Raw genomic sequence first — 26,829 nt, 5'->3', positions numbered from 1 at the left:
GTGCCTTGGCCGGGGTGCCAGGGGCTAGGGGCTGGGGTGCCTTGGCCGGGGGCTGGGGTGCCTTGGCTGGGGTGCCAGGGGCTGGGGTGCCTTGGCCGGGGTGCCAGCGGCCGGGGGTTGGGGTGCTGGGGGCCGGGGGGGCCGCAGAGGGGCCTGCTCTCTAGCCAGCCACTTCCTGGGGTTTCCACGAATGTTTACCCAACAAGGAAACAACAGCTTTTGCTTTTCCAGTAATTGTTGCTCCTGCTCCTCCCCTATGGGTGCAGGGTGGGGGGCAGGTCCCCGGCCCTACGCTGCCCCTCCTGCCCTCCCCCATCCCGGCCTGTGCTGGTTAGGCCAGACACCAAGTCCCCACAGTGGGAGCCCCCTGCGGGGGGGGCACTGACCCAATGGGGCTCGGCAGAGCGGGGACCCAGGGCACTCCCTTCCCATAGGGGCCCAAGCTGCCCCTCCTTCAGAAATCCGGGCTGCCTGTGGGGACGCTGGCCTCCAGCTACTTCCAGGGCCCTGCTGGCCCGGCAGCGTGGGTGTGCGCAGAAGGCACGGTCGGCCCAGAGGAGGGAGGAACAGGTGCATAGGGTTGACTGGTCCCCCACTCTGCGAGGGTGACTGGCCACACAGAGTGCCGTGGGTGCCTGTGGGACGGGGTGAGGGCTTGCTGGGGCTCCCCTGGCCTGCTTGACACTGGAAGGGCCCAGGGGGCCCCCTGTGACTGATGGGGAAGCCAAGGCCGAGACGGGGTGGGCATGTCTGTGCAGGGGCCCCAGCTTTTCCCCGCTCGCCCCTCCCACCATGGGGATCTAGTTTAAAAGGAGGGGGGCCTGGACATGCCCCACTGCCATGGTGGAGCTGGTGGGCCCTTGGTCCAGGGCCAGTCTGGCCTGGGAGAGACAGACAAGTGTCCCCCTGAGGTGGCTGGTCCCCACAGCTCCAGCCAGGCCTGGATTGAGAGTTGGGTCCTGTCAAGGTGCCTGCCTTTCTCAGGGACTACTGGGAGACAGGCAGTGACCGCATTGTGACCACGCCAGGTGGCCAGAACCGCCCCAGGGGCAAGCCTGGGGACCACAATGGCCCGCAGTGCCAGGAGGCACGCCACGCTGGGCTTCGGCCTTTGACAGGATCTGCAGCCTCGGTGGCCCCTCCCGGCGAAACAGACCGTGAGTCTGTATTTGGCAGCCCCCTGGGCAGGGGTCCTGCCCACCAGGCAGGAGGGGAAGAGAGCTGGGCAGGGGAGGAGCTGGGGGGCCCAGGTGCCCACAGGTAGGGGGGCAGGGGAGGGCTGGGTGCCGCCCTGTCCACACCAAGCCCTGTGGCCCAAGAGACGAGAGTGCAGCCGGTGTGTGGGACATGGGCCTGGAGGGCGGGGCCCTGAGCTCCAGCCCTGCACTTGTCTGGGGGCAGTGACCTTGCCCATCACCCGTCCCTTGATGGGGTCACGAGGCCTGGAGGGGGCTGCCTCCAGGGAGATCTCGCTGCAGGAGCGGCTCTGAGCTGGGCCACGGACCAAAGGAGGTGAGGGTGGGAAGAACATTCCAGCACAGGGGCAAGGCCCAGATGGCAGGCCACGTTTCCTGCCCTCTGCACAGCTTGCGTGGACGGAGCTGACCTTGGTGCTGGCTGTGGGGACAGTCATGGCCTGGCCTCAAGGTGCTTGTGGGTCATTGGGAGGGACCCTCCCGCCGGCGGGCTGGGGGCTCGGGCCTCTTCCCCTTCCCTGGGGCAGGGAGACGGGGGGAGGGTGCTCCCCGAGGACAGGGGTCCAGGCAAGTGTAGGGCCCAGACCAGCTCCGTGACTCCACGTTTATTAGGAAAAGCGTCACAATTAAGAGTCAAAATCATACTGTGAAACCCATTAAAACACCGATTCTGAATCACCTTAAGTTATTCTGATTACTGTGAGACGTGATGTTCAGGAGGAGCCCCCGTCCTGGGCGGGGACTGTGACGCCCTCGCGCTCCCCCACGCCCGGCAGCCGGCCAGGGGGGTGACCGGTCTGTGCCTCTGGCTAGCTGACCGGACCTGCGGGGGCGCTGAGGCGGGGGCGCACACGGGGTGGCTGGGAGAAGCAGCTGGTCCAAAGGGGGGATGCTCCACCCCCAGGGGAGCACTCGGGGACCGCGGGGGCTGGCTCCTCCTGCCGGAAGCTATGGCCTGGGGGTCCTCTCCCCCTTGGAGCCAGTCTCTCTGCAGAGTGCGGAGCAGGGCCCAGGCCCGGGGCCTCCATCCTGGGCATCCTCCGGCTGGCCTGGGCTGGGCCTGCCCTGCCCCGCCTGCCCTCTGCAGGGGTCCTGGTTCAAGCCTGGGGGTGTGGTACCCACAGACCCTGTCCAGACTGTCCTTTTCTCCTCTCAGGAAGCCCCCAGGGCCTGCCAGGGCGGACCTGCACACATGCCCCTGACCTGTTTCATGGCCCTATGTGGGATGGACCAAGTGCCTAGGATGCCCAGACCCAGGGGGTCCAGCCTGAGCCCGGCCACTGTCTCCCAACCTCCCTACGAGTGATGTGGGGTCCATGGTACAGTCTCAGAGCCCAGACGGGCCCCCAAACCCAGCCAAGTTCAAGTACCCGCTGGCTGGGGGAGGCGGCCTCAGTGGCTCCATAGAGCAGGCTGTCAGGACAGCATGGCCATGGGGGGTCTGGGGCCTGCGAGGGCGGGGCTGCTCACTTGGGCCTTGGTGGAGGAGCCAGTGACCCAGGGGTGCCCCTGTTGGGTGAGAGGTGGGCCAGGCTGGATGGGGCTCCTCTGGGCCTTCCCTCAAAGGCCTGGGGCCCCAAGCCCCCATCAGGATGCCTCCTCGGGGCCCCTGCGGGGCACAGTCAGCTGCTCGTAGGTGGGCAGGGCGTTGCCGGGCAGGAAGAGCTGGGGGCTGACGGGCTGGACCACCTGAGCCCCACCCCCGCTGGGGGGGCGGCCACCTGGGGGGCCGCCGTGGTGTAGAGCCAGCAGCTGCTGAAGCATGTCCGTGATGAGCGCCAGCCTCTGGTCCAGCTGCGTCACCTGCAGAGACAGGGGCAGAGGGGAGTCAGGTGGGGGACCCAGGTGTGCAGGTGGCCTCGGGGCCTGGGGTGAAGCCTGGGGGGAGGGGCAGGAGGTGCCCGGGCCCACGACCCCGAGTGTCCGTGCAGATGTGAGCTGCGCCCTGGCCTCGGTCGTGCCTGTGTGTGCGCGGGCTCCCCGTGTGTGTCTGCACTTGTGAAGACAGGTGGGCAGAGGGAGGACCCCTACTCCCGAAAGTGGAGCCCGGGGAAGGACTCACGGGTCGTGGGGTGGGGTCCGTCCTCTGCCCCCCTACTGCCAGCCCCCTCCTGAGCCCGGTGGCTGGCCCTGGTGTCCCCCCTGCCACCGCCAGGGCTACCTTGGGCTCAGCTGCTGGCTCCGAGCACCCGATTTGCCCTGCACTGCCCAGCCCCCAGGTCCTGTGGTGGCCCTGCCCCTCAATGGCCGATGGAGTCAGACATTCTGGTGCTCGGGGGAGGGGCATCGGATGGTCCCGGGAACCCCCCTGGACAGGGGCCTGGTTCGCCCGGCCCCGTGGGCTCCGGACAGCCCCAGCTGAGGTGTGGGCAGTTAGCTCCTGTTTGGCCTGGGGCCTGACTCTGTCACTTCTCAGCGAGATGGCCCCTGGGGTGGCCTGTCCCATGCTCCATCTCCCCTCGAGCACAGGTGCTCTGTCCCGCTTACGCGTTGGAAGGCGAGGCGTGAGGAGCGCTCAGCGGGCCGGGGGAGCCACCAGGGGCCACAGAGGTGCGTCCCAGGCGGGTGCCTGGGGGAAGGCAGCCGTGCTCGGGCCCCGGGGCCGCCGGGGCAGATGGGTTTTGGGGATCTGAGACCTCATCCTTCCTTGCAGTCTGACAGGGACGGACAGAGGGAGGCCGACAAAGGGGCCTGTTCCTCGCCCCACCTCGCAGACGCCGCACGCGGCCCTCGCAGGAGGAGAAAGCGATCAGAGTAGCACCAGCAAGAGGGCCCTGGGCGCTGGCGGCCCAGCCCGCGGCGACAGGGCCCCTGTGTGATGTGGTTGCGAATTTGTTTCCAAAAGAAAATCTTGAAAAAGAGTCTTTCAAGGGAAAGTTTTGCAGAACCTGCCTGGCCTTGATCCCAGCCCTGGACCTGCTGATGGCCCGGGTGCACTGGTGGGAGCAGCCGAGGGTGGGGGGGCGCCAAGGCCTGGGGCTCGAGGGGAGGGAGCCCCCGGCCCTGGGGTCACCATGGCTCAGGGTCTCCAGGTGGGGCAGGACCTCCTCCCCGGACACCCCAGAGCCGCACGTCGGGTCCCAGGGCGAAGGTCATGGGGGCTCTGCTCTTTGCAGACGGCCCAGGACCCAAGTGGGCTTCGGGGAGCTGGGGTCCAAGTCTCAGGGCATGCGTCCTGACTCCGTACACCTTCACCTTTTCCCTGCCCATCCCTCCTGCAGCCCCATCCCCCCAGCAAGGCCCCCATCCCCCCCACAGGGCCCCATCCCCCCCGCAGGGCCCCATCCCTATCCCACCCTGGCTGCAGACCTGATGCACCCCCATTCTGGCCCTGCCACTGGGGAGCCCCTCAGACGGCGCTGCAGCTGGGGTCCAAGTGCGCCTCGAGTCCCTGGGGACTTCCTGGGGAAGGGGTGTGGCCGGCTCCCAGCTGGGGCAGGGCTGGGAGGGGCTCAGGGCAGGGGTCCCTTCCCCCAGCCAGGAGGGAGCCCTGGTGGGAGAGCTCAGGGCAGGAGTCCACTTTGTCTGTCCGGGGGCCCCAGAAGCCCCTCGAAGTCCCACCCAAAGCCACCCCACACACAGGGCGGGACACGGGTCTGAGAAGTGAATTCCCCCAACACACCGAGCGGGACCACAGGCTCTGCTGGTCGCAGGGAGGGCCGAGAGGGGCGACATCCTAGGGTCGTGGGGCCGCTGCCCCACCCCCAGGACCTCTGGGTCTCTGTCCCCGTAGACTGCCAAGCTTGGCCCCTGGCCCTCACCCGAAAAGCCGTTGCCTGGTCAGGGAGCTTGGGGGGTGGGTCACAGGGACCTGTGACCTTTGCCCCCATGCCCTCTGACACATGCAGGTGATGCCGGGCCCCGTGTCCACCGAGGGAAGCCACCAAGTGGAGGCGCCTGCCCAGAGCTCTCCCCACTGACTGCCAGGAGGGGGACCACCCCATGTGACAGCTGTGGCCCCGCTGTGCTCCGGGCCTGCAGCCCGCCAGGCTCCGGCCAGGCGCCCGCACCCGCACGTGCAGACCGTGAGCCCTGTGCCCCTGTCTAGGCCTTTCCACTTCTCCGGGCCCGTCCTGTTCCTTCCACAGTTCCTGTCTCAGGAGGAGCCTCTGATCCCCTGCGTCACGCTCAGCATTGTGTCTGTCGGCAGAGCCGGGAAGACCCCCACCCAGCCCAGCCCAGCCCAGGCCACCAGGCTCTCTTGCTGGGACATGTGCAGTAGCCTGCCAGCCAGCTTTCCCCTGCAACCAGCATCTACGCAACGCCCTGGCCCGGCCCACACCCTCCTGGGCTGCCGCCTCACCCCCAGAAGCCGAGTCCCGGCTGGGGCCCCAGCACGGCCCCCTCTGCTCACTCCACTCCAGGCCTCTGGGCTGGTCCCCGGACATGGCGACCTCTGTCCAGGACGCTCCTGCTGCCTGCGCCAGCCCCTCGCACCCCGAGGACTCACCAACTTCCTCGACCCGAGGGCCGCCCTCCCGAGGCCCCCGAGCAGCCCTTGTTGCCCTTCCCCTACACCCAGTGTGTTTGTGTCTCTCATGAGAACTAGGCTCCACACGCCTGGGACCCCTCCCTTCCTCGCCAGCGCCAGGGGCGCTGGATGTGGCGGGTGTTACGTTGCCCAGCGCCTGGCTCCACAGCCCCCGGGGAGCCCTGGGGCCGAGGGGATGGGGGAGGCGGGGGTGTCCCCGCCCAGCGCACATGTGGCCTGCACCGGGCCCCTCACTCCCCCGGGCTCGGGACCCCTCCCCACGGCAAGCCGTCGACAAAAGGGTCTGTAAATCACCCTTTCGTTAGGGCCCGTGGGGCCGGGCCGTCTCATGGAGCCGGGCATGAGTGGGGATAGATCATAGCGCTTCATAAAGTCCTAATTTATGGCAGGAGACGGTGTAATTGTGTTTATGACTTTGTTTTAGTGCCTTAGTTCTTGGAGGAGGACCAGCCGTGTTCCCAGCGGCTGAGGTTTACTGCCAGTCCCGGGGCCGCCGCGCGGCTGGGCCTTTCCGTCCCGCAGCGAGCGGGTGCGCTCTGCGGGGCTGGTAGCGTGCAGGGGTGAGGCTGCGGGAGGCCGCGGCATGGGCACGGCTGGGGTGTGTGCCGCACGCGCTGGGTCTGGGTGCGAGTGGGGGCCGGGCACCGGGCAGGCCACCTGGGTTCACGTCCAGCGGGGCCACCCGGGGCCGGGCACTCCCTGAAGCTACTTCTCTGTGTGTGCCGCAGGGCTGGTGGCAGAACCCCACCCCCCGGGGCAGGCAGCTGCAGGGAGTGACGGGACGATGCCCAGGGCCCTGGACACAGGGCTCGCGCCCACCAGACTCCCGTGAAGGGTCCCACTGGCGTGGGGTCAGCTGTCCTGCGAGCGCGTGTTCAGCTGTGCACGTGTGCCGTGTGGACCGAGGCTGGGCCGGGATTGGATTCCTGTGCAGGCTGGTAGCACACCAGGCTCTATGGAGCATGGGAGACGGCACTGGGGAGACGCGAGAGGTGCTTGGGTGTGATTTTACACGATTCACCATCCACTAAATCGTTCCCTGAGCTGCTGAGGGTGTGAGTGTGTCTAGCAGGACCTCTAGGCCCCAGGGCCTTTGCACATGCCAAGGCGGTGAGCCCCTGTCCGCAGCCGGCGGTGCTGCCGAGACAGAGAACACAGAGGCTGCACAGCAGGGGCCCTGCGCGGCAAGGGGGCTCTGTCGGTGCCTGGGGTCCCCGGCAGGGACTCGGGGTCACTGTTGCTGTGTCCTTCACCGTCCCCAGGCCTTCCGCTTGGGTGAGCACTGGCCCCGAGAGGCAGGAGACGTGGCAGCCTCGTGTGTCCCGGCCCCAGCACCGGTGTCAAGGCGGGGCTGATCGGCAGGCACTTTGCTAAGGGGAGCGTTTCGGAGGTCGCAGACCAGGGCCCCCGTCCTGGCCTCTGCCTCTGGCATCTCCTGCTGTTTGGGGTGCGGCCTAGGGTCTGACCGACAAGGTCGGACGCATCTCAGCCGCGTCCGGGGCGTACTGTGACCACACGGCCGAGGACCTGGCTGGTGCCCCTCCCTGGACCCTTCCGGAGGCCTGGCTGGCCCTCGCCGACTCAGCGGTGCGGTTGCTTCCTCCCGAGAAGGCCCGTCTCCCCGGCCCACAGACACACGCTTGCGTCGGGGCAGCCTCAGGGCGCCCAGGGTCCACTAGGACCCTCAGCACCGCCGGGCTCCCGGCCCGCCACCCACAGGGGCCTCAGGATCATCACACCTGTGCTCCCCAGGCCGGCCCAACCCTGCACACCAGCCCCAGGAGGGCCCTCTGCACACCTCTGCCTCACCTCCAGGCCCCGGCTCTGCGCTCCCCCCGGGACCCCAGAACCTCGCCTCCACTGGCCTGCGGGTCCTACAGGGAACTCAGGCTCCAGTCTGTTCTCCCAGCTCAGACGTCCACACAGACTGCACTCGGCACTGAGCCCCACCTCGTCCTCTCTGCGGCCGCGGCAGACTCGGCTCTCCCCCATCTGCCCCAGACGGCTGCCGGGCCGAGCTTCCCAGGCGGGCCGGCGCTCTCGCCCGTGCAGAGTCCCCAGAGTGAACTCGAATCTTCTGCGGCACCCCCGGCCCAGCCCTCCCTGGCCCCCATCTCCCAGATGCTGAGCACGTACATCCCTCTGTCCTGCCCCAGGGCCTTTGAACTTGCTACTTCCTCTGCCGCCACGTCGTGTAACCTCAGCTCCAGCGGCCTTCCTGGCCTTTGCAGCGGGAGCCTCCTCCTCTCACTGCTCACGGTTCAGTCTGTACCTCTCCCCACTCCCCAAAACGTCCTAGTGCGCTGATTTACTTGCTCCTTTCACCAACCGAAGCCTCCCGAGGCCAGGCCTTCGACCACACTGTCACTGTCACCTCAGAGGGTCTCCCAGAGCCCAGCACCTAGTGGGTGCCGGGTGGATCCACTTGGGGTAGACTGGGGCCTCACAAATGCTGCTGGCTAAGTGGGGCCCTGACACCCCTGACATTCTTGGGGGGCCCCAGTGCAGGCAGGAGGGACTGAGGTCCTCCCAAGCCGCTGCTTGCTGTCCCTGGAGCAGGTCAGGACCAGCTGATACTGCTGGTCAGGCCTTTTTGTTGTCATTGATTTATAAGAGCTCTTTGTATATTAAGGAAGTCTGTCCTTGGCCACGTGCACCCCACGTCCTTCCCTCCTGTGCTGTTTGTCTCGTGAATCGGTTTACAAGTCGTGATTGTGACTTTTCGTCTTGCCGTACAGAAGTCTGATTTGTTGTTTGCTTTCTCACACAGCGGGCAGCATCCCTCGCCCCACGCCTGCGCACACCGCAGGGCCTTGCCCGTTCTTTCCCGGTGTTTCTGGACTCGTGCTTGACCCCTAAATCTGTCACGTGCACGGGGCTTCGTTTGAACTCCGGGCCCGTTTTCAGAGCTGATCCCACCGATGCACCAGACCTGACCGCACGGCCTTCCTTCCCCCACGGAGCTGAAAACCCTCTTTACACATGGCGTTCGCTGTGCCCCAGCCGCGCCGAGACCGTCCTACCGCCGCGCTTGGGGTGGTCGTGCCTGACGGCCGCTCTCCCAGGGGTCCGGCAGAAATGCCTCGAGGGGAGCGTGACCGGCTCACCCGGATGAGGCCAGGGCGGACCCCGCAGCCTGAGGGATCGTGTCCCTCCGCTCATGCCTGGGAGAAGCGTGTCCTCCGTCCCCCTGTGGTGGCCGTGGGGGCCTGCGTGGTCCGCCCCAGCCTCGGAGCCCCCGTCTGTCCCCGCTCCTGGCCGTGGGGAACAGCCTGCTGGGCTCCCCCGTGGCTCGTGCCCTCAACTCGTCCACGTTTCTGCCGTCGCTTCCATGAAGCCTTCCCGGGTTCTGTACTGGACGCAGAGACCCGCCCCCCCGGGCCCCCGCCTCCATCGGCCTGTCCTTCCCTCTGGAACTCACATCTGCATCGCCGGCCTACTGCCTATGGTTTTTCCTTCCTGTTGCCCTCCCCTGCCGTGTGAAAGCCCCACCGAGGCCGCTCATCGACACAGTCCGCCCCCTGCACCTCCGTCGGGGCCGGCATCCCCGCGGCCCGGCCAGGCCACCGAGGCCACTGTGCGTGGACTTCCAGTGACGCTCCAGGGAGGGGAGGCTCATGGGACAGAGGGGCTGGGGCAGAGCCGGGGGGCCCACTGAGGCGGGTGGGCGGGGGAGACCCCGGGTGCAGCTTGAGCCTCCCTGGAGGGCCGGCCAGCCCCTAGCAGGGCCTCCGGGGAGGGTCCCGCTGCCAGAGGCCCAACGGGGTGGCTGCCTGCCCTGCCCACGTCCGGCAGCCCTGGGCCGGGTGGGCGGGAATGTAGGGCACGCTGGAAACGGGGAGCGAGCGGCCGTGTTTGTGTTGGCGGCGGCGGCCCACCTGCGTTTGATCCCCCCCCCCCACCTCCACCCTGCACTGCCCATCTGACGAGTCTCAGAGTCCAGGAAGCCAGGGGGACGCCGAAGAGAACGCTTTGTACCTGGAGCCAGCGGGTGCCTGGCTGCCTCGGCCGGACCCCAGGCCGGGCAGGAGGGTGATGTCCCGCCCGGTGACGGCTGGCAGGTGGGCAGGGCTGCCGGCGGCCCGGTCGGCCCTGTGCTATCTGCTGATGGCTGCTTCTGCTCGGGCCTGGCCACCCCCACCCGGGGACCCCCGGCCCGGGCGTGGCACACAGGATCCCCAAGCCCGCCGGCCCCCGGGCCACCTAGCAGAGCCCCCTCGAGTCTGGGCCCACCCTCCCTGCCCCTCTCCAAGGGCAACAGACCTCACCTCTGTCCTCACAGCCCGTCTTTGCCCTGAATGCAGCTCCCGAGGTCTCCCTATTGCGCTAGAGACACAGCCCTGTCTTGGCCGCGGGCCCCTCGCGGTCTGTGCCCCGTGTCCCACCTCACTCACTGCCCCGAGGCCCCAGGCTGTCTTCTTCCGGTTCCTTGCATGTGCCATGGCCCTCCCTGCCTCAGGACCTTTGTCCGCCCTTCCGCTGGGCCCCCAGACTCCTCTCCTTTTCTGGCCCCAGGGTGAGGGTCTGCTGCCTGCTCTCCCCTGGCCTGCGTGCTGGCTCCGCCCTGCCCTTCCCCCTCCGGCCCTGCAGTCTGCCCCGGACGCTGCTGGCACAGTCTGCTCCCTCCACACCTGCCTCTCTGAAAGCAGCGACACTGCCAGGCCATCCGTGACCCTTGCTTGATTTGCTCCATCCTCATGGGCCTTCTGTGCAGGCTCAGGCCTGCCACAGGGCCTTTGCACCCGCTGCCCGTGAGGCAGTCTCTCGGCTCTATGAGCCTCTGCCGTTCTCTCGGGCACCCCACCTCCACTCTGGCGTGTCGGCGCCCTGTCGCTGCCCTGTCCTTGGCACCTGTCACTGTTTTGCTGACTTGTCTCCTTTTGTGTCTCCGTCCACTGCAGATGGTCAGCTCCTTGAGGGTGGGGCTCTTGCCTGCTGCATCGCAGCTGCTGGCCCGGGGCCTGGCGCATAGTAGGTGCTTAGTGAAGATTTTCAAAATGAGCCACTTACCACCGCCAGATGCCAGAACCAGGGAGGGCGACTGGCTGATGGGCTGGGGGGCCGGGCCTGCATGTACTCACGTACGCCCATGTGTGTGTGTGTGTGTGTGTGTGTGTGTGTGCGTGCGCGTGCATGGGCTTCCCCCAGGGCTGTGCTGGGGGCCAGGTGTGGTGGCGGGGACGGGGGTGCTCAGGTAGAGGACACCCACCTCGGCCCCCGGGGGGCCCTGCCTGTTCTCGAGGTGCCGGGGCGTCTAGTCTCGCTGCCTCCCCGCCGTGGTCCTGGCCCCGGGACAGCAGCCCCATGACTCAGCAGCCCGGAGCAGAGGCTGCAGCTGCGGCTGACCTAGACGGGCAGGCGGTCCCTGGCCCCCGGGCCCCCGGCTGCTCCCCCCACCCCCACTTCCTGCTCGGGCTCCTAGAACAGGATTCCCTGAATCAGCCTCCCCTGAGGCTGGAAGCAGGTTGGAGGCCGGGCCCGAGGGCTCTGGGCTGGGGTCCCAGATTGGGGCTGGGGGGCCAGCCTGCGATCTGGAACCCACCCCCTTTCCTGGCACCTGCGAGACCCTCGTGGGGCGGGCGCCGTGGGACGTGCCCGGCGGCAGGGCTGAGCCCCTTTCCGGAACCTGCCTTCCTAGGGAAGTCGTGGGGTTTCCTCCCCTGTGGGCTCAAGCCCAGTGTCCTGCCTGGAATCTGAGGCCTTTCTGGGGGCTCGGGCACGCCTTCCCTGCCGCGTGGAAGTGGCGACACCCTCCCAAGCCTGTTCCCTCCTGGCTTGCGAGGCCCAGAGTCCTGAGCCAGAGCCCCGAGCCAGAGCCCCGCTCAGCCTGTCCGTCCTCTGCCCAACACTGTCTGCCTCTGTTTGCACCGTCCTCGGGACGGGGAGCTCAGTATCTCATAGGTAAGCCCAGCCTCTGCACTCTGGGTGCGGGGGGCAGACCCTCCAGGAAGCACAGAGCGGCAGCTGCACGGAGCGGGCCGACGGGCCTCCCCGAGGCTCGGGCTGGGGCGGGGGCGCGCAGGCAGCACCTTCTGGCCCTCCTGCTACTGGAACAGCGAGGGGCCCTCCAGGCTCGCCCATCCTTTCTGCCCCCACCCCGTCCCTCCCTGGCACCCCGCCCTGTGCCTTGCCGCACTCTGTCCACTACCCCCTCTGGTCCCTCCCCCTTCACAGCTCAGCTTGGGGTGGTCCTGCCTCGCTGGGTCAGGGCACCTCCATCTCACGGGGACATGTGGCCCTGGGGAGGCCTGTGCTATCACCTGGCCACAGCAGGTGCCAGTGTCATACACGAGGGTGGACCCGAGCCTGTCGGCCCCCAGCCCGGGCACCCAGCCCTGGCCACACTCCCCTGGCCAAGCAGGGTGCTGCTGCACCCCGCCCCCACCCCGAGACCGACTGTCTGGGAAGTGGGCGAGGAGGTGGGGAGCGGGGTGGGCGGGCAGGAAGTCGCTGGGGCTCCAGGCCAGGCCCCGAGCGCTCCAGCCCCATCTGGACACATTTGGCAGGCCCTGCTCCCTCCCTGCTCCCAGCAACCCCCTTCCAGGCAGGCAGTTCCCAGCCGCCCCCCCGCCCCTGCTCCCTGGCCCACCTTCCCGACTGTTGCCTGTGCTCCCTCCCTGGGGCCGCTGGCCTTGGGGTTCGCGTTTGCTCCCCCGTTCTGCTTGTGTGTAGCAGACCACCGGTCAGCAGCCCAGGTCACCTGGTCTCGGTCACCTCTCCCAGCTTCTGTCATGGTCTCTGCAGCACGGGCATGGGAGGGGTGCTCCCGGACGCGACGAGGGGGCAGAGCTGCCCGCCCCGTGACCTGGGCCAGTCCTCCTGGGTAGGTGGTTGTCAAGTCATTTGCAGTCACTGACGGAGGACCAAGTGCCCAGGCGCTCTGTGGCCAGGCAGGTGGGGGCCCAGGGCAGACCCAGAATGTCGTGGCCATGCCAGGGGCCCATCCCGGGGCACAGGCCACCCACTGAGCAAGGTGGTCTTTACAGAGGTGCTGGGAGAGGGCATAGCCCCCAGAGCTCCGGACTGTGGTTGGGGCAGTGTCCTAGGAGGGGATTCCGTGGGCCTGGGGCCCGTGGGCAGGGAGGGGGGACGTGGCTCCCAGGCTCTGCCTTCCCCCATCCTCACCTAGCCTGGAGGGACACCAGGAGGGCTGTGGTGAAGGTGGCCCCCACTCACACCGCAGGCCAAGAGGGACCCTGTCTGAACAGAGGTCTCCCTTAGTCCAGCTCCCCGGGGTTCTGGGGTCCCACCCTGCCAGTGGAGGGGCTGCAAGGCGCTGGCCCCAGCTCTGTGGCTCTCGGGCCTGGAACATGCTGGTTTCTGCAGGAGCCACAGGCGCCCACTGTTGGTGGGAGGGAGGAGGGGCCGGTCCTCTGGCGGCCAGGGGCCTCCTGCACCGCCTTCCCGCACCGCCTTCCCGCACCGCCTTGCAGCGGCCCCCCACCATCGGCAGGAGTCTGAATGGGGACGGGGTCAAAATGGAGAAGGAAAGGAGGGCTTCCTCGCATCCTCATGGACCCCCGGTCCGGCCACCCGTGGCCCCTGCACTCTCGTCCCCACCTCTGTCCAGTGTCCACACCAAAGCTGTGACCTTAGGAAGCCCGGCCCTGACCCTAAGGTGTGTGGCCACGAGGCCAGCGCACAGTCGGGGACAGACGTGGGGTGTCCTCGGGAGGTCGCAGACCTGAGAGCAGCTGAGTCGGGGGAGGGGGGCTCCCGGGAGAGCCCACAATGCTCAGAAGGTGAGCGGAAGGGTGGGGAGGCCTCCACCCAGGAAGGAGGTCGGGGGCTGGCTGGGGGCCCGTCTGGCCTGGGCTGACCTGAGGGCTGATGAGAGATTCAGGCCCTGTCCCTCGGCTCCCGGCCCGCCCTTCCTGCTCCAGGGCTGGGAGGAAGCGCTCCTGGGGACACCGGCACTGGGTGGGGGGGGACCCACGCTGGCCAGACCGGATGTGGTCTCCAGGCCTCTGGGAGGACCTAGGCGGCCTGCTCTCACAGCCTGCAGGCTCCCCATTCGTGCCCAGATCCAGGGGTCTTGGGGACCATCCTTGGTACCACTTGGGTCACATCTCAGCAGAAGCTCCGGTGCCTCTGTGAACCTGAGTTAGATGGGGGGAGGGGGTACCCACTCGTGAGCCCGTCTCTCTCACTGCTGTCCCCTCTCACACAGCCCCAGGCCCCCGGCTCCTGTCCAGGGCCCTGTCGTCTCCAAGTCCACACACGCGCTTGAAGTGCCTGCCTCCTTATCCACTCTCCTGCTCTTCCCAGACAGGGCAGCGCACCCCTACCTTCCCCCCTAAGCCCTGCTCCTCCGCTGACCAAGCCCTCCTCTTCCTTCCCCTCCTCCCCAGGGCATCGTCAGACCTTCCATTCTCCTGCACCAGCGCTCGTCCCTCCATTATGGGGTTTGCTCTCCATCAGCAAGCACGCCCACTTGAAGAGCTCCGAAGGGTGCTATTTCCTTCATCCCTATTTTGACCTCAGAGGCAACTCTTGGACCTTGTCTGCTGTCTCTTGGCTCTGTCTTGGTATCCCCTGCTCCTGCCACCCCCCCATCTTCTCAGTGCAGTTATACTGCAATTCCAGGCTAAATATTTGCTGTGTGCATTTTATGTAAAAATTATGTAACTTCATTTGCCTAGCTAAATGAGGTTTTTAGTTGAGTCATGTGGTCTTCTATGATTACAACTTTTTGTTTTGCCTGGGGTTAAGAATTGCCTTCATGTTTTGTTTGATTTTTTTAAAAAATATTTTATTTTACATAATCTCTACATCCAATGTGGGATTCAGACCTACAACCCTGGGATCAAGAGTTGCATGCCCGACTGACAGAGCCACACAGGCACCTCTATTTTGCTGGATTTTTAATGCATCTGTCACTAATGCGTTCTTAAACTTTCCGCCAGAATTGTAAAGCTTCTATTCGTTCAGTTGAGAATGGCAGCAATCTGTCAGCTTCATTATGTTTTCTCCTGGAAGTTTCCTCCTGGAAAACTTCTTTCCTCCTCATGTTGGCAATTTCCTTGGCCAGCTGGTCTATATCTATCTATCTATCTATCTATCTATCTATCTATCTATCTATCTATCTATCTATCTATCTATCTAGGCTATCTAGCTATCATCTATTTTTTGGTGTTGGATTCTCCTGGTTCTTGGAGCCTACTCTTCTCTTTTTTGGATTTCCCTTCATTTTGCTGGAACATATCCTCAGGTGACTTTCTGAGAAAAGGCCTGTGGTAGGTAAGACTTTTGACTGTGCATGTCTGAAAATGTCTTTAATATGTTTATATACAAGAGTTTGGGTGGGTGTAGAATTCTAGATTGGAAATATTTTTGCCCTCGGAAGTTTGAAGGCATTTCTGCATTATGTGCTAGCTTTCTGCATTGCTGTTGAAAAGTCTGCTGACCTTGAAATTCACTACACTGTATATATGACCCACGTTTTCTCTCTGGAAACTTAGGATGTCTACTTTATTGCTGGTGCTATGAAGTCACAACCTTGGGCCCTGATGAGGGCACTTGGGGAATTAAGGAGGAAAGAGTAGAAAGAGGTCTTACTTTTCAGTATAAAAGCATTCACTGAACCCTACTTGTTTGGATCATGGAGGCTCCCTGTCCGCCCACAGCTGCTCCTGGTGTCCCCATATCCAGAACCTCTCAGAGGCAGCTTCTCCACGCACTAAGCCTCCTGTCTTTGGCTGGGCTGGAGGACGGCCAGTACCTGGCCTCACGGGCTGGGAGCACGTACGGCCGGGGAAGCGTTTGCTGCTCAGACAATCTCCGGTACACATCCTCTCTGTGCCCAGTCCCCGCCGGCAGTGTGGAGGCCCGTGGGGCACCTGAGCATGAGCCCGCCCAGGGTTCCGGGCTGGGAGCCTTTCCAGTCTCAGTGGCCCTTGCTCTTACAGGGCGTGGTGTCTACACTCCTGGTCTCCAGAGGTCCTGCTGCCTCCCCGTCTCTAAACTCTGGTCTCTCGTCTTCTCTTCAGATCCCTCAAGCCTCGTCGATTTGTATCTCGGAACACTTAAATGCCTTTTCTGTCATTTTAATGGGGTTTGGAGGGAGCAGAAATAACACGTGTTAATTTGCCACATTTAATGCGAGGTTGTGCACTGACTTCGCAGCCCTCCTCGTCTGGCTCGTGGTCCTCGGCACCTGCTCTGGTCACCGGGGATCTCCCAGCAGCCACTTCCCCGTCTTCTGCCCTGACATCTCAGAGTTTTCCTCTGTGGGGGGCGGGTCCCCCTGCTGAAGCCCTCTGGCTCCCGGGACCCCCATTCTCCTGGATTCTCTCCTCCAAGCCCCCTCTGTGGCCGCCTTTCTCTGCTGTCCATTGCCTGGCGGCTGCCTCACTGCCCCCTCTGTTGCCAGCATCACCATGTCCATGCGCTGGTGGCTCCCGGGTTGGACTCTCAGGGCCGACACTGCTGTGGGGCCGCAGCCCTGCCTCACCACCTCGGGGTCTCGGGTCAGCTTGAATCGATACGTCCTGCCTCCTTGTCCTCTTCGCCCCGGTAAGCAGTGCCGTGCGGCCCCTCCCCCTCCCGCCCCCACAACGTCCGGGTCCCCGCCCCCCGCCCCGGGCTCTGTCTGGGCCTGGACATGGTAGTCTGTCCCGCACACGGACGGCATGCGGCCCCCGCAGCGGGTCACCCCCTCCCTCCTCTGCCCCCTTTCCTAACAGAACCAGGAACTCAAGGGGTTGTGCGACCACTCGGAGCAGAGATTTGGTTTCTCAAGGGCCCTGGTAGTGACCGGGGGCGTGTGTTACGTTCAGGTCGGTGGACATAAGAGAAGGTGGCCTCTGTGCAGGGTCTTGCCCCTCCTTCTTGCTGCTGGAAGGCAGACGTGATGGCGACTGTGGGAGCAGCCATCGGGGGTCCCCAGACAGAAGATGTGTGTTTTGGATGAGGAGGCAAGCAGAGGGTAGAGCCCTGGGTCCCTGCACACCTCGGCCCCCTGTGCTCCTGCTCCGCTGCGGCCCCGGGGGCGGCGGAGTGCTCTCTGGATTAGGTCACCACTGATGTCACTGTCTGAGCGACAGCGAGGACCAGTCCCCCTGCCCTGAACCTGGTCTGTCACCTCTGCCGACTGCCCCTCTGCTCCCCTTGGTGTCCCCCCCCCCCGCCCCCGCTTCTACACAGAGCTCAAAAGCATGTAAGTCAGAGCGTTGTCACCTCTGGTCTTAGAGCTTAAATCCATCCTGCGACTTCCCATTCAAGTCTGAACTCCTTGAGGGGCTGCTGGCACGTCGCCCTCCCCCTGTCCCACTGGCCCCTGAATGAGCCAGGCCCTCGCCCCAGGACCTCAGGACTGATGGCCCTGGCCCCTCAGTAAAGGTTTGTTGGACGACGTAGGGACCAGTTAAGCAAGTGACTTAGCGCAGCCTCCGCTGTCAGGGAGCACAGGAAACTTCCAGGGCTCTGGCTGGGGTCAGAGCCGGGCCGTCAGCACCGCGAGGTGTCGGCAGGGCCAACGGCGGCTCTGGCGGCCCCTCCCCTCGGAGGCCTGTCCAGCTCATGGGCCCCTCGTCTGGTTTCTGCCACTGCCCCCCGCCCGCTGCTCACTCGCTGCACACCCCTCCCCTCCCCCGGTCCTCGCCGCTCTGTAACGTTGTGCCTGCCCTGGGCGCCTGCGGGCTTCTTGCCCATCTCTCCCTGGACTCAGCTTCCTGAGAAGGGGTTCTGTGCAGCCCCCCAGCCCCCCAGCACCTGGCACGGCTCCCGGCGCGCGGGAGGTGCCCGAGTCACTGATGGGCAGACCTGGGGTGGACGCAGCGGCCCCGCGCCCCCCTCTGCTCTCCCAGGAACCGCTGGTGGTGGGCTGGGTGGCCCCCCCTGCCATCTACACACTGTGGGCACCTGGCCGCAGATCGTGGGAGCAGAGGGAGGAAGGGCCCAGAGGCCGGGCCTGGCGTCGCCTCCCACACGGCCGTCCTCCCGAGTTTCCGTGACTGTCTGTGCGTAACCGCACGGCGGTTTCCATCGGCGCTGCCAAGGGGCGGCTGCCGGGCCTGGCCGCGGGTTCTGGTCCCCGGCAGGCCTGCTCCCTGCCAGGCAGCCCTGGAAAGCCGGGGCGCCCCGGGGGCCCGAAGGGTTGAGCTGCTCCCGCAGCCCCGGTCTCGAAGGCCAGGCCCTCTTTCCCTCCAAGTCACAGCTGACGTGAAAAACAATAGTGCTCCCTCGGAGAGGTTCTGCTGTGGGCTGATGGCCCCCCGCCCCCCAATAATTACTCAAGACATTGGCATGAGCCAGGCCTGCTTGCTCCGGAGACTTATAACTCACAGCAGTACACATGATCTGCGCAGACAACAAAATCGTTTCCAGGATGGTGGGGAGGGCGAGGCCTCAGGAGAGGGTACGGGGGCAGGAGGAGCGGAGCCCAGGGCCCGGGGGGGCGGGGGGCCCGAGGGAGGGCCTCCAGGGGGCCCCAGGGATGCAGCCTGGGGACGTGGGAGCTGGGGAAGCTTCTGCAGGAAGTCCTCGCCCTGCCCCCTCCGCTCTGACCCCCACCCACACCCCCGTCTCCGGGCCGGGAGGCCACCCCGGTCCAGTCTTCCGCCAGGCAGAGGGCGGGGAGCACTCATTCATACTGAAGTGTGAAGGACTAGTGAGCTGGGAGAATCCCCTCCTTCACGCAGAAGGTAGTTGCTTGTCCGCCTCCTGCCCGCGGCCCCGCTGCACGTTACTCCCGCAAGGGCCGGCCCACATACTTCCCCGCGTTCCCAGCGCCGAGTACATAGCAGACATTCAGAAAATATTTGTCGAAGACGACATCTAACCCAAAGAAGGAAGCGCCAATGGTGTAACTTCAGGCACAGGGTGGGGCCTCCTGGCAGCAGGCGCCAAAGGGACGCCGGAGCGGCGGGAGCCCGTGGACGGCCCGCTCCCCTCAGTGCCTCTGACACCTGGGCCTCGGGGCTCCCCCACAGGAAATGCCCCTCTCCTTGGAAGGAGGCTAGGCGAGGCAGGCCGAGGCCTCAGAACGTGCGGGTCGCGAGGGCCTCCCTCAGCCTCCCCCAGCCTCCCCGGGCTCCCCTGGCCTCCCTCAGCCTCCCCGAGGCTTCTCCGGCCTCCCCGGCCTCCCCCGGCCTCCCAGGCCTCCCCCGGGCTCCCCGGCCTTCCCCGGGCTCCCCGGTCTCCCAGGCCTCCCCCGGCCTCCCCCGGCCTCCCTCGGCCTCCCCCGGCCTCCCCCGGCCTCCACCGGCCTCCCTCGGCCTCCCCCGGCCTCCCAGGCCTCCCCCGGCCTCCCTCGGCTTCCCTGGCCTCCCCTGGCCTCCCCCGGCCTCCCCTGGTCTCCAGGTCAGCCCAGCAGCAGGCCTACGCCTGGGGACCCAGTGTCTGTGCTGGCCTGGCCTCGGCCACAGCTCGGGGAAGCAGTGCCTCCCCCCACTCCGTCTGGGCTCGTTTCCCTCGGTGATTGGCTCTGGGCACCAGGACACCCCTCTCCAGGTCCAGCGGGCCCCGTCTCAGGCCCAGGCTGAGGGCAAGCACGCACCCCTTCTGCCCTGTCTGCGCACAGAGGCCAGTGTGTGTGCAGCGGTGCGGGCCCACGGGCCCCCTCGCGGGGTGGAGCCGGCTTCTATGGACACCTGGCTGTCCCCCCCAACCTCCCCCCCCCCACCTCACGCAGGCACTGGGGCCACAAGGGCTTAGGGGCGCCTATGATGGAGGCCTGGCCACCCGGGGATGAAGGGTGTCCTTGACCAACACCGCGTCCAGCGAGGTCAGAGTGGCGTCAGACCAAATAGGAGTTCCGCGGGTCTGTGCGCCGCAGCCAGCGGGGACCTTCCCTCTCCTGTCCCAGCCCTCCGGAGGGCACCGCACGCCCCTTCATGAAACCTGTGCCCCTGAGCTTTGGGGACACCTGAGCCCCCGCGGTCTGCACCTGCCTGTCCTCCCGTAGCCCAGGGGTGGCCCGGGCCCGGCTCGCTGTCCCGCCCTGCAGTCCCCTCCTCCGGCACCACCCCCACGCCTGCCCTTCTCCAGTGTCTGTTTTCAGCTCGGACCCCGCTGGGCCTCCCGGACTGCCGCAGGCGGCACATCATCGTCTGCTGTGTCCCTGCCCGGGGACCACAGCGGCCTCCTCCCTCCTGCTGCGTGGCCGGTCAGAGCCTGGGGGGCTGGATGCGGGCCTCCCTCGCCCCTGACCTGACCCTTCCTCGAGTCTGCAGTTTGCTCCCTGAGCATCTCTTGCATCTACCCTCCTGTCCGCCTGGTCCCTCTCCCTCCTCTCTGCCAGGACCTTGGCCGTGGTCTCTCCCCTGGACCCCACCCCCCCTCCGGTCCCCCTGCCATCAGGTCACGTGCCCGCCAGCGGTGCCTCTGGGAAGAGGACACGTGCCGGCCTGTGTGGGCGGCCGGTCGGGAGGCTCACTGCATGTCTGCCCCGCTTTGCGCCCTGCCCCCCGCATGGGACAGCCACTGTCTCTACAAATGTTTATGGATTTTGAGACAGAGCGTGAGTGGGGCAGGGGTGGAGAGAGAGGGAGCGAGAGAATCCCAAGCAGATGCCGCGGACAGCAAAGAGCCTGACGTGGGGCTTGATCCCACGACCCGTGAGATCATGACCTGAGCCGACGCTTCACCGACTGAGCCCCCCGGGTGCCCCGGGACAGCTGCTCCTAGGCTGCCCTCTGACGGTCTCCTCGTCAGCCGCGGGGACCGTGCTTGCGCGAGGTTTGTCCGTCTAACTCTAGACGTCCCTGCTCGCGGGGGAGGGCGGATTGAGCTCTCCCGCCATCTTATGATCCTCGAGCGTCTGATTTTCCCGTGTGGCTTCACCAGTATTTTATTCAGTCCGTGGTGGTCCGTGCCCAACCCGTTGTTCCCCTAGAGCCAGAAGGTCTGTGGGTGCGCACCCAGTTGTCCAGCAAAGCCTTTGTCAGTGTGACCCCCTGCTGTGCCAGACGCCCTGCTGCTCTGGGTGAGCTTCTCAGCCCACCCTGCTCCCTCACTCTCCCGGGAGGCCCCCCTGCAGCTGCCGTCCCCCCACTGCTCTGTGACCACCTCTGGGCCTCCTCTGTCCTGGCTTCGCCCACGTTTTGCTGGGGCACATTCTCCATAACTTTCTTTTTTAAATGTTTATTTATTTGAGAGAGAGAGAGAGAGAGAGACAGAGCACAAGCAGGGGAGGGGCAGAGAGAGAGGGAGACACAGAATTGGAAGCAGCTCCAGGCTCCAAGCTGTCAGCACAGAGCCCGATGCGGGGCTTGAACTCAAGAATCATGAGATCATGACCTGAGCCGAAGTCGGATGCTTAACCTACTGAGCCCCCCCCGCCCCGCACCCCCATTCTCCATAACTTTCTGAAAGAAGGCGAGGAAGTAAATTTTATGAACTCTTGAGGGCCTGAAAATGCCTTTATGGGATCCTGGCCCTGAATAGATAATTCAGCTGGGTATAGAATTGGATTTTCCTTCATGAGTTTGAAAGCGTTTCCGTAGAGTGTGACTGAAGACCAGCGCAGCATGTGGCCGGTCACCGTGGGCTCTTTAAGAAGGTTCCTGGGAGTTCCAGGTACCAGCTGGGCCCTCCCTCCTGGTCACATCGCCCCCCCTCAGCCGTCCCCCATGTTCCGGGAAGGCGTGGGAGTGGATGGTGGGCCGCCTTGGACTGAGCCCCCATGCTTCCTGGCTATCCTCACATCTCTGTCTTTATTTCACTTTCTGGGAGATTTACTTCAACCATTTCCTGAGCTTTAAATTTAATTCAATTTAATTTAATTTTTTAAGTTTATCTATATGTTTGAGAGAGAGCAAGCAGGGGAGGAGCAGAGAGAGAGAAGGAGGGAGAGAGAGAATCCCAAGCAGGCTCTGAGCTGTTAGCACTGAGCCCAAGATGGGACTCAACTCTGCAAGCTGTGAGATCACAACGTGAGCTGAAGCCAAGAGTCAGATGCTTAACCAACTGAGCCGCCCAGGCGCCCTCATTTACCAAGTTTAAAAAAATTCAATAGCATATTTTACATTTCCAAGAGCTCCTTCTGGTTTTCTATTTGTTTCTTTATCATAGCATCCTGTTCTGTCTTCATGATTACGTTACCTTCTCGAATTTCAGAGAGACCTCATAAATGCAGATGTTTTTCATATAGCTTCACTGCCTTATGTCCTTTGGGGTTCCCGGCTGTCCTCACCCTGAGCGGCCCCCCACAGTGTAACCCCACATGGCACATCATCTACCTCACCCCACTCTCTCCACTGGCCCCTGCTCAGCCCTCTACTTCTGCTCAGATCCACAAGCCCGGTGCATCCCCTCTGCCTCAGGGCCTTTGCACGTGCCACCCCCATCTGCAACCCTCTGTGTAGCCTCGATTCTGCACATACTTTGTGTTTAGACCACAGGGCGCTCCTGAGACAGGTTATGTGCCCCCCCCCGCCGGCCCTCCTTACAGCGCTCAGCATGGTTCTAGTGACATGCCGTCCCCACCCCCCACCTCCTGGAGGACAACACTCATGAAGGCAGGGGCTGGTCCCCTTCGCCTGTTGCTGCCCCTGGGGCCGCGCTGGCGCTCACGACCATGGCCTATGCTGCTGCGGCGGGTCACCACACACTGCTGTCTTGCAGCTCTGGAGGCCGGGAGCTCACGGGCCTAGCGTCACGGTGTCACCGGAGCTGTCCAGGGGCAAACCTGGCTCCTGTCCTTTCCAGCTTCCGTGGCCCGCGGCCCTGTCCTCCGCCTTCACAGCCAGCAGCCTGTGTCTTATTTCCTCTTGGACCTTTGCCCCATCATCACACCACCTCCTGTGACCTGGGTCCCTCTTGTGAGGACTCCGAGGCTGTCCACCTGTCCTGGGCTCGGGCCCGGCTCTGATGACCCCAGCCCGCCGGCCTCCGGGGGGCTCCCGACTCAGAACACACACCGCGCCCCCAGGGCTTTCCCAGGGCTGGCACGAAGACCCAAGGTGTTGGATTCTCACTGTGCTCCCCCAGCCTCACCCCACCAGGCCCCCCGTCTCCACCCCTGCCTTGCACGAGGCTGTTGTTCATGCTGAGCGACAGAGGCGGTGCCAGGACCGACACGTTGTGAGCATCTCCCGAGGGCTACGGGGCCTCAGGCCTTGAGATGAGGAGTCACCAAGTACCGGGGGGCCCACCCCTCCCTGGGGACAAGAGCTGAGCCCCGGGGTGAGCTCACACCTGAGGAGGGCAGGCCAAATCAGGCTTCAGGTTGGAGCTGATGTCCTCGTGGAGGCAGAAGCACTGGGTGTCTGCCGATGAACGGAAGCAAAGCCCGGTCAGGGGAGGTGGCGCGGAGCAGGGGGGGCCCAAGACTGAGGCTCCAGAGCCAGACAGGGTGAGGGGCAGACCCAGGGGGGAGCAGGCGGGGCACAGAGCACAGAGCAGGAAAGATCAAACAGAACCAACATGTCAAGGAATCCACGAGATTGTTGGAAACTTGGGCGCCCTTGTCAGAGGCTGATCACAGTGGGAAAAACCAACCAACAAAGTAAGGGTGTAGAGAACCGAACGGATCCTCTACAAGTTCAAGTCGATCGGCAGAAGAGCCTTGGTGGCCTCCACACATGCACAGAAAGGTCCTAGAAGCAACCTCCTCAGACCCCAAAGGAAAAGTCCACACATTCCTGAAAGGCCATGCCTTGAAGTAAAACAGGAAATCAACAGCAAAAAGAGAGAGACAAAACCGATACACAAGGAGGCTTTCAAAATACAGTTCTAAATGATGCTTTCGTTAAAGAGAGAACAAAATAGCAATTAGCTTCCACTGGAGAGGCCCACAATTGGAGTTATAACACACAGAAGCCCGGGGGTGCTGCCAAAGGGGTATTCCGAGGGGCAGCGATAGCAGCTGTCGAAAACAGAAAGGTTAAGGGTAAACGTACGCAGCCTCCGACTCCAGAAGCCAGAGGCGTTCCATCAAAATAAAGGCTAAGGAAGAGCAAGAAAGGATCAAGGAAATTGTTAGCAGAACTGAAACATGTTGACAGAAACAGAATTGACCGCGCAGGCCGAATGCTGGCTGTTTGAAGCGTCAGTAACGCCCCTAAGCTTTAAGCAAGTAGCAGAGGGAGAGTCAGGCACCAAGGGAATGATTACAGACTCGGACTGCGTTGAGTAAGTCACATCCTATAAACTAAAGCTGGATGCGACGGATCACCTCTTAAAGGAAAACTACCCGAAGCAGCTTACGAAGGAGCGGCCGTCATGTACACCCCTCCAGACGCTTTCACGCCCAGTTTTTGGGGTGATTTCTACAGTATTTCCACGAAGCAGAAACCACGATCCCACACAAAGGATTCCAGCGCTCAGGCAAGAGGGGCGCCGTCCAGTGTATGAGGTAAAACGAGCACCAGGCAAAGCTAGTTGCTGACACAGAACACCCTCCCCCGCCCCCCGTCCCCCCACCACAGGGCAGCGGACGGGATCCGGCGGCTCATGGACATTTCTAGAAGGCAAGGCCAGCTTGAGCCTGGAGGGTGACCCATGTGCCAGCGCACATGGTCTGATTTGGCTCCCGGCTGAGGTGTGTTCTCAACCTGACCTCCACTCCCACTTGGGGGCCGATGGGATTGGGTGTGCGGCTCCCATCCGCGGGCTCCCAGCCTGCCCGGAACGTGCCAGCCCTCGCTTGTCCCCTGCTCTGTGGTCTGTCCCCACCCCCGCTCGGGGCCGGGCGCACAGCAGGCTCTCAGGGGCCGCTGTGGGGCCGAGCTGTGTCTACTGTAATCTACACAACTACCCACGTCCTTCCCCCCCAACCGTGGTTCTTGCACAAATACGGCGTGGCCCTGGGATGGAAGGGACAGATGGACGGGTGCACGGAACGTGGCACAGGGAACAGGAGGCAGCTGGTGGGGATGTCCGGAAGCCCGGCCTCCCGGCCCAGGAAGCCCTCGTCGATGGGAGCTGGGGTGCCCAGGACCTGGAGGCGCAGGGGCGCAGGTGTCCCTGAGCTGAACGGACCCCGTGGATGAGGTTTGTGTTTGGGCACGTTCCTTGGCCTCTCAGGGGACAGAGTCCAGGCCTCTGGCCCAGGGGCCCCCACCAAAGCCTTCCCCATGTACCCGGGCACCGCTGGCCCAGCGGGGCACACAGCCCCAAGCACCCCCGAGCCCCGTGACCCGGTGGCGCTCACAAAGATGCGAGGGGCGGGGCCGGGAAGAAGCTCGTTCTACAAGCAGCCGGGAGGATGGGGTCTGGGGCTTCTCTGGGGAAAAGCGCTGTGCCCCCCACTCCTGCCCCAGGGCCTTTGAGGCCGCCGCCCCCTCTGCCAGGCTGGCTGCTCCTGCCGCTCGGGTCTCGGCCCCGCAGCGCCCCGTCACAGCCCCACGTAATTACCGCCCTCAGAAGCCTGGCTCGCCCACTTTTGTTTCCCTGATTCTCCCAGGTCTCCCGGCACGGCCAGGACCGAGCCCACGGCTGACGCCTGGAGCCCAGGGGTGTGTGGGGCCTGCTTGTTGAGTGAGTGTGTGAATGAATGATGCTCCCGCGTCCTGCCAGGCAGAAACTCCCTGGTTGGTCTTTTCAAAGGGGCGGGGGAGGCCTGACCCAGTCCAGCGGAACGGGGAGCCTCAGGAGTCGGGGTCCCTCGGGGATGCAGGCTCTGAAGGCCGGGCCCCGCCTGCCTCCTGCCTTCTGAAGTGGCAAGTGGGCTCCCCCTCCCCCCCCCATGACCCCACAGGCCTGACAGCCGTGGGGGGAGAGGTCTCCTGCGGGCGCGTAGCGGAGGCCGCGCTGGCAGCTGAGAGCAGGGCCTGGCGGGCAGGGGGAGGCTTGGGGAGGGGGGCTGTGGGCAGCTGGCCTGACAGGTGAGCGGGGGTGGGGGCCAGGCAGCTGGGCTGGTGACAGCTGGGGGCCGGGCTGGGCCCCCAGCCCGCGGCACGGTGCCTGAGCTGCGTGCGTGGGGGGGGGGGGGCAGTGCAGGAGCACAGACAGTGGGACCCGCTGGGCCCCTCAGCACAGCGGCAACGTCCTGGGAGGCCCCGGGCCCTGGGCTGTGGGCGCAGAGGGATGTGTGAGTGATCAGGAGAAAGCACGGGGGCAGCGCACGCGTGTCCCGCTCTGGGCGCCCAGAGAGGCTGGGCCCCTTCAGTGCGGGACACGGGGCGGAGACAGGGGTGACCCGCATTTCTGTGGACAGTCCTGCAACTTCTGTGACAAGATAATCGGTGAGCTGTTTATGTGGATGTGCCGGGAAAACACAGGTTTTGTAGATAATAGTCAGGTGGGAGCAGCCAGGTTAAGCAGAATTAGGTTCTTTTCCTGCAGGCCTTCCCAGGGCCTTTAATGTGCGGATAAGCATCTTCCGCACAAAGCCGAGGGACTGAAGAGGAAGGGAAGGTGTCTCTGGAAGGCTCCTGAACTATTCTGACCACGAACCCAGGACTCACGGTCAGAACTCTGAGCAGTGCATCCCAAGGATTAGAATCTCCTTCAGTCCAGTGCACTGCCTTTGCCTCTACCCCAGACCCTGTGTGGGAAGGGCCGGCCCTGAGGGCAGCTGTGCCACCTGTGCAGCCCGCCCCCCCCCCCCCCGCCAGCGGTGGCTCCCGTGGGCTTTGTGGAGCCGGGACAGCCCTGAGTCGATGCCCCGCGCTCTGCCCCCACCCACCGGGCCCTGGCTGAGCCTTCTGAAGTCACCAGGAAGTGAAACTGGGGAGACCGTTCTTCCCTGGGTGGCGGAGGGAGCGCAGGGAGGGCCGGCTTCACTCTGGGGCCACCGAGGTCTGTGGGGGCTGGGGGCGCCGCCCCGGCCCCGGCCCTGGCGCACGGCGGGGTTCGAGGTGGCGCTCAGAAACTGGCCGAGGCCACGGAAAGAGGCGTCGGGGTTCTGTCCAACGTAGTTAGAAACATCTGACTGTGACCACAAAAATGCCGGCATCCGGGCTGCAAAACATTTCCGTGTGAAACGCAAGCGCGCCGGTGCCTGAGCAGCCCCTGCCTTAACCCTTGGGAGGGGACGCACTCGGCTGCGGCCGCGGCTCGGCCCGGCAGGGACCTCCGGGGACAGGCTCAGGACGTGCCGGACGCCGCTGGCCTCCACGGCCCGAGGGGCCTTCGTGGCCTCCCGGGGTGGGGGGGGGGACCTCGAGGCCCCAGGGGCTCGTCTGGAGGTGGCAGCACCTCCCGGGGGTCAGGTTGTGGCTCACAGACACGGAGGGACCCTCGGTAGGCATGGGG

At 64.7% G+C, this 26,829-nt stretch overlaps 1 protein-coding gene across 1 annotated transcript in view; it reads right to left on the bottom strand.

The window, feature by feature from the left end:
* Positions 1-1,786: 1,786 nt before the first annotated feature.
* The window catches only part of KCNQ1 (potassium voltage-gated channel subfamily Q member 1), a 287,385-nt gene continuing 262,342 nt past the window's right edge, over positions 1,787-26,829 (bottom strand). Inside the window, exon 21 of the mRNA XM_029957250.1 lies at positions 1,787-2,999. Within this exon, the coding sequence (XP_029813110.1) occupies positions 2,784-2,999 (216 nt within the window). The 3' untranslated portion in view covers positions 1,787-2,783. The remainder of the gene's footprint in view (positions 3,000-26,829) is intronic.

Source organism: Suricata suricatta, chromosome 11 (assembly GCF_006229205.1).
Source record: "Suricata suricatta isolate VVHF042 chromosome 11, meerkat_22Aug2017_6uvM2_HiC, whole genome shotgun sequence".
Taxonomy (NCBI): domain Eukaryota; kingdom Metazoa; phylum Chordata; class Mammalia; order Carnivora; family Herpestidae; genus Suricata; species Suricata suricatta.
This window is presented reverse-complemented; position numbering and strand designations above follow the sequence as displayed.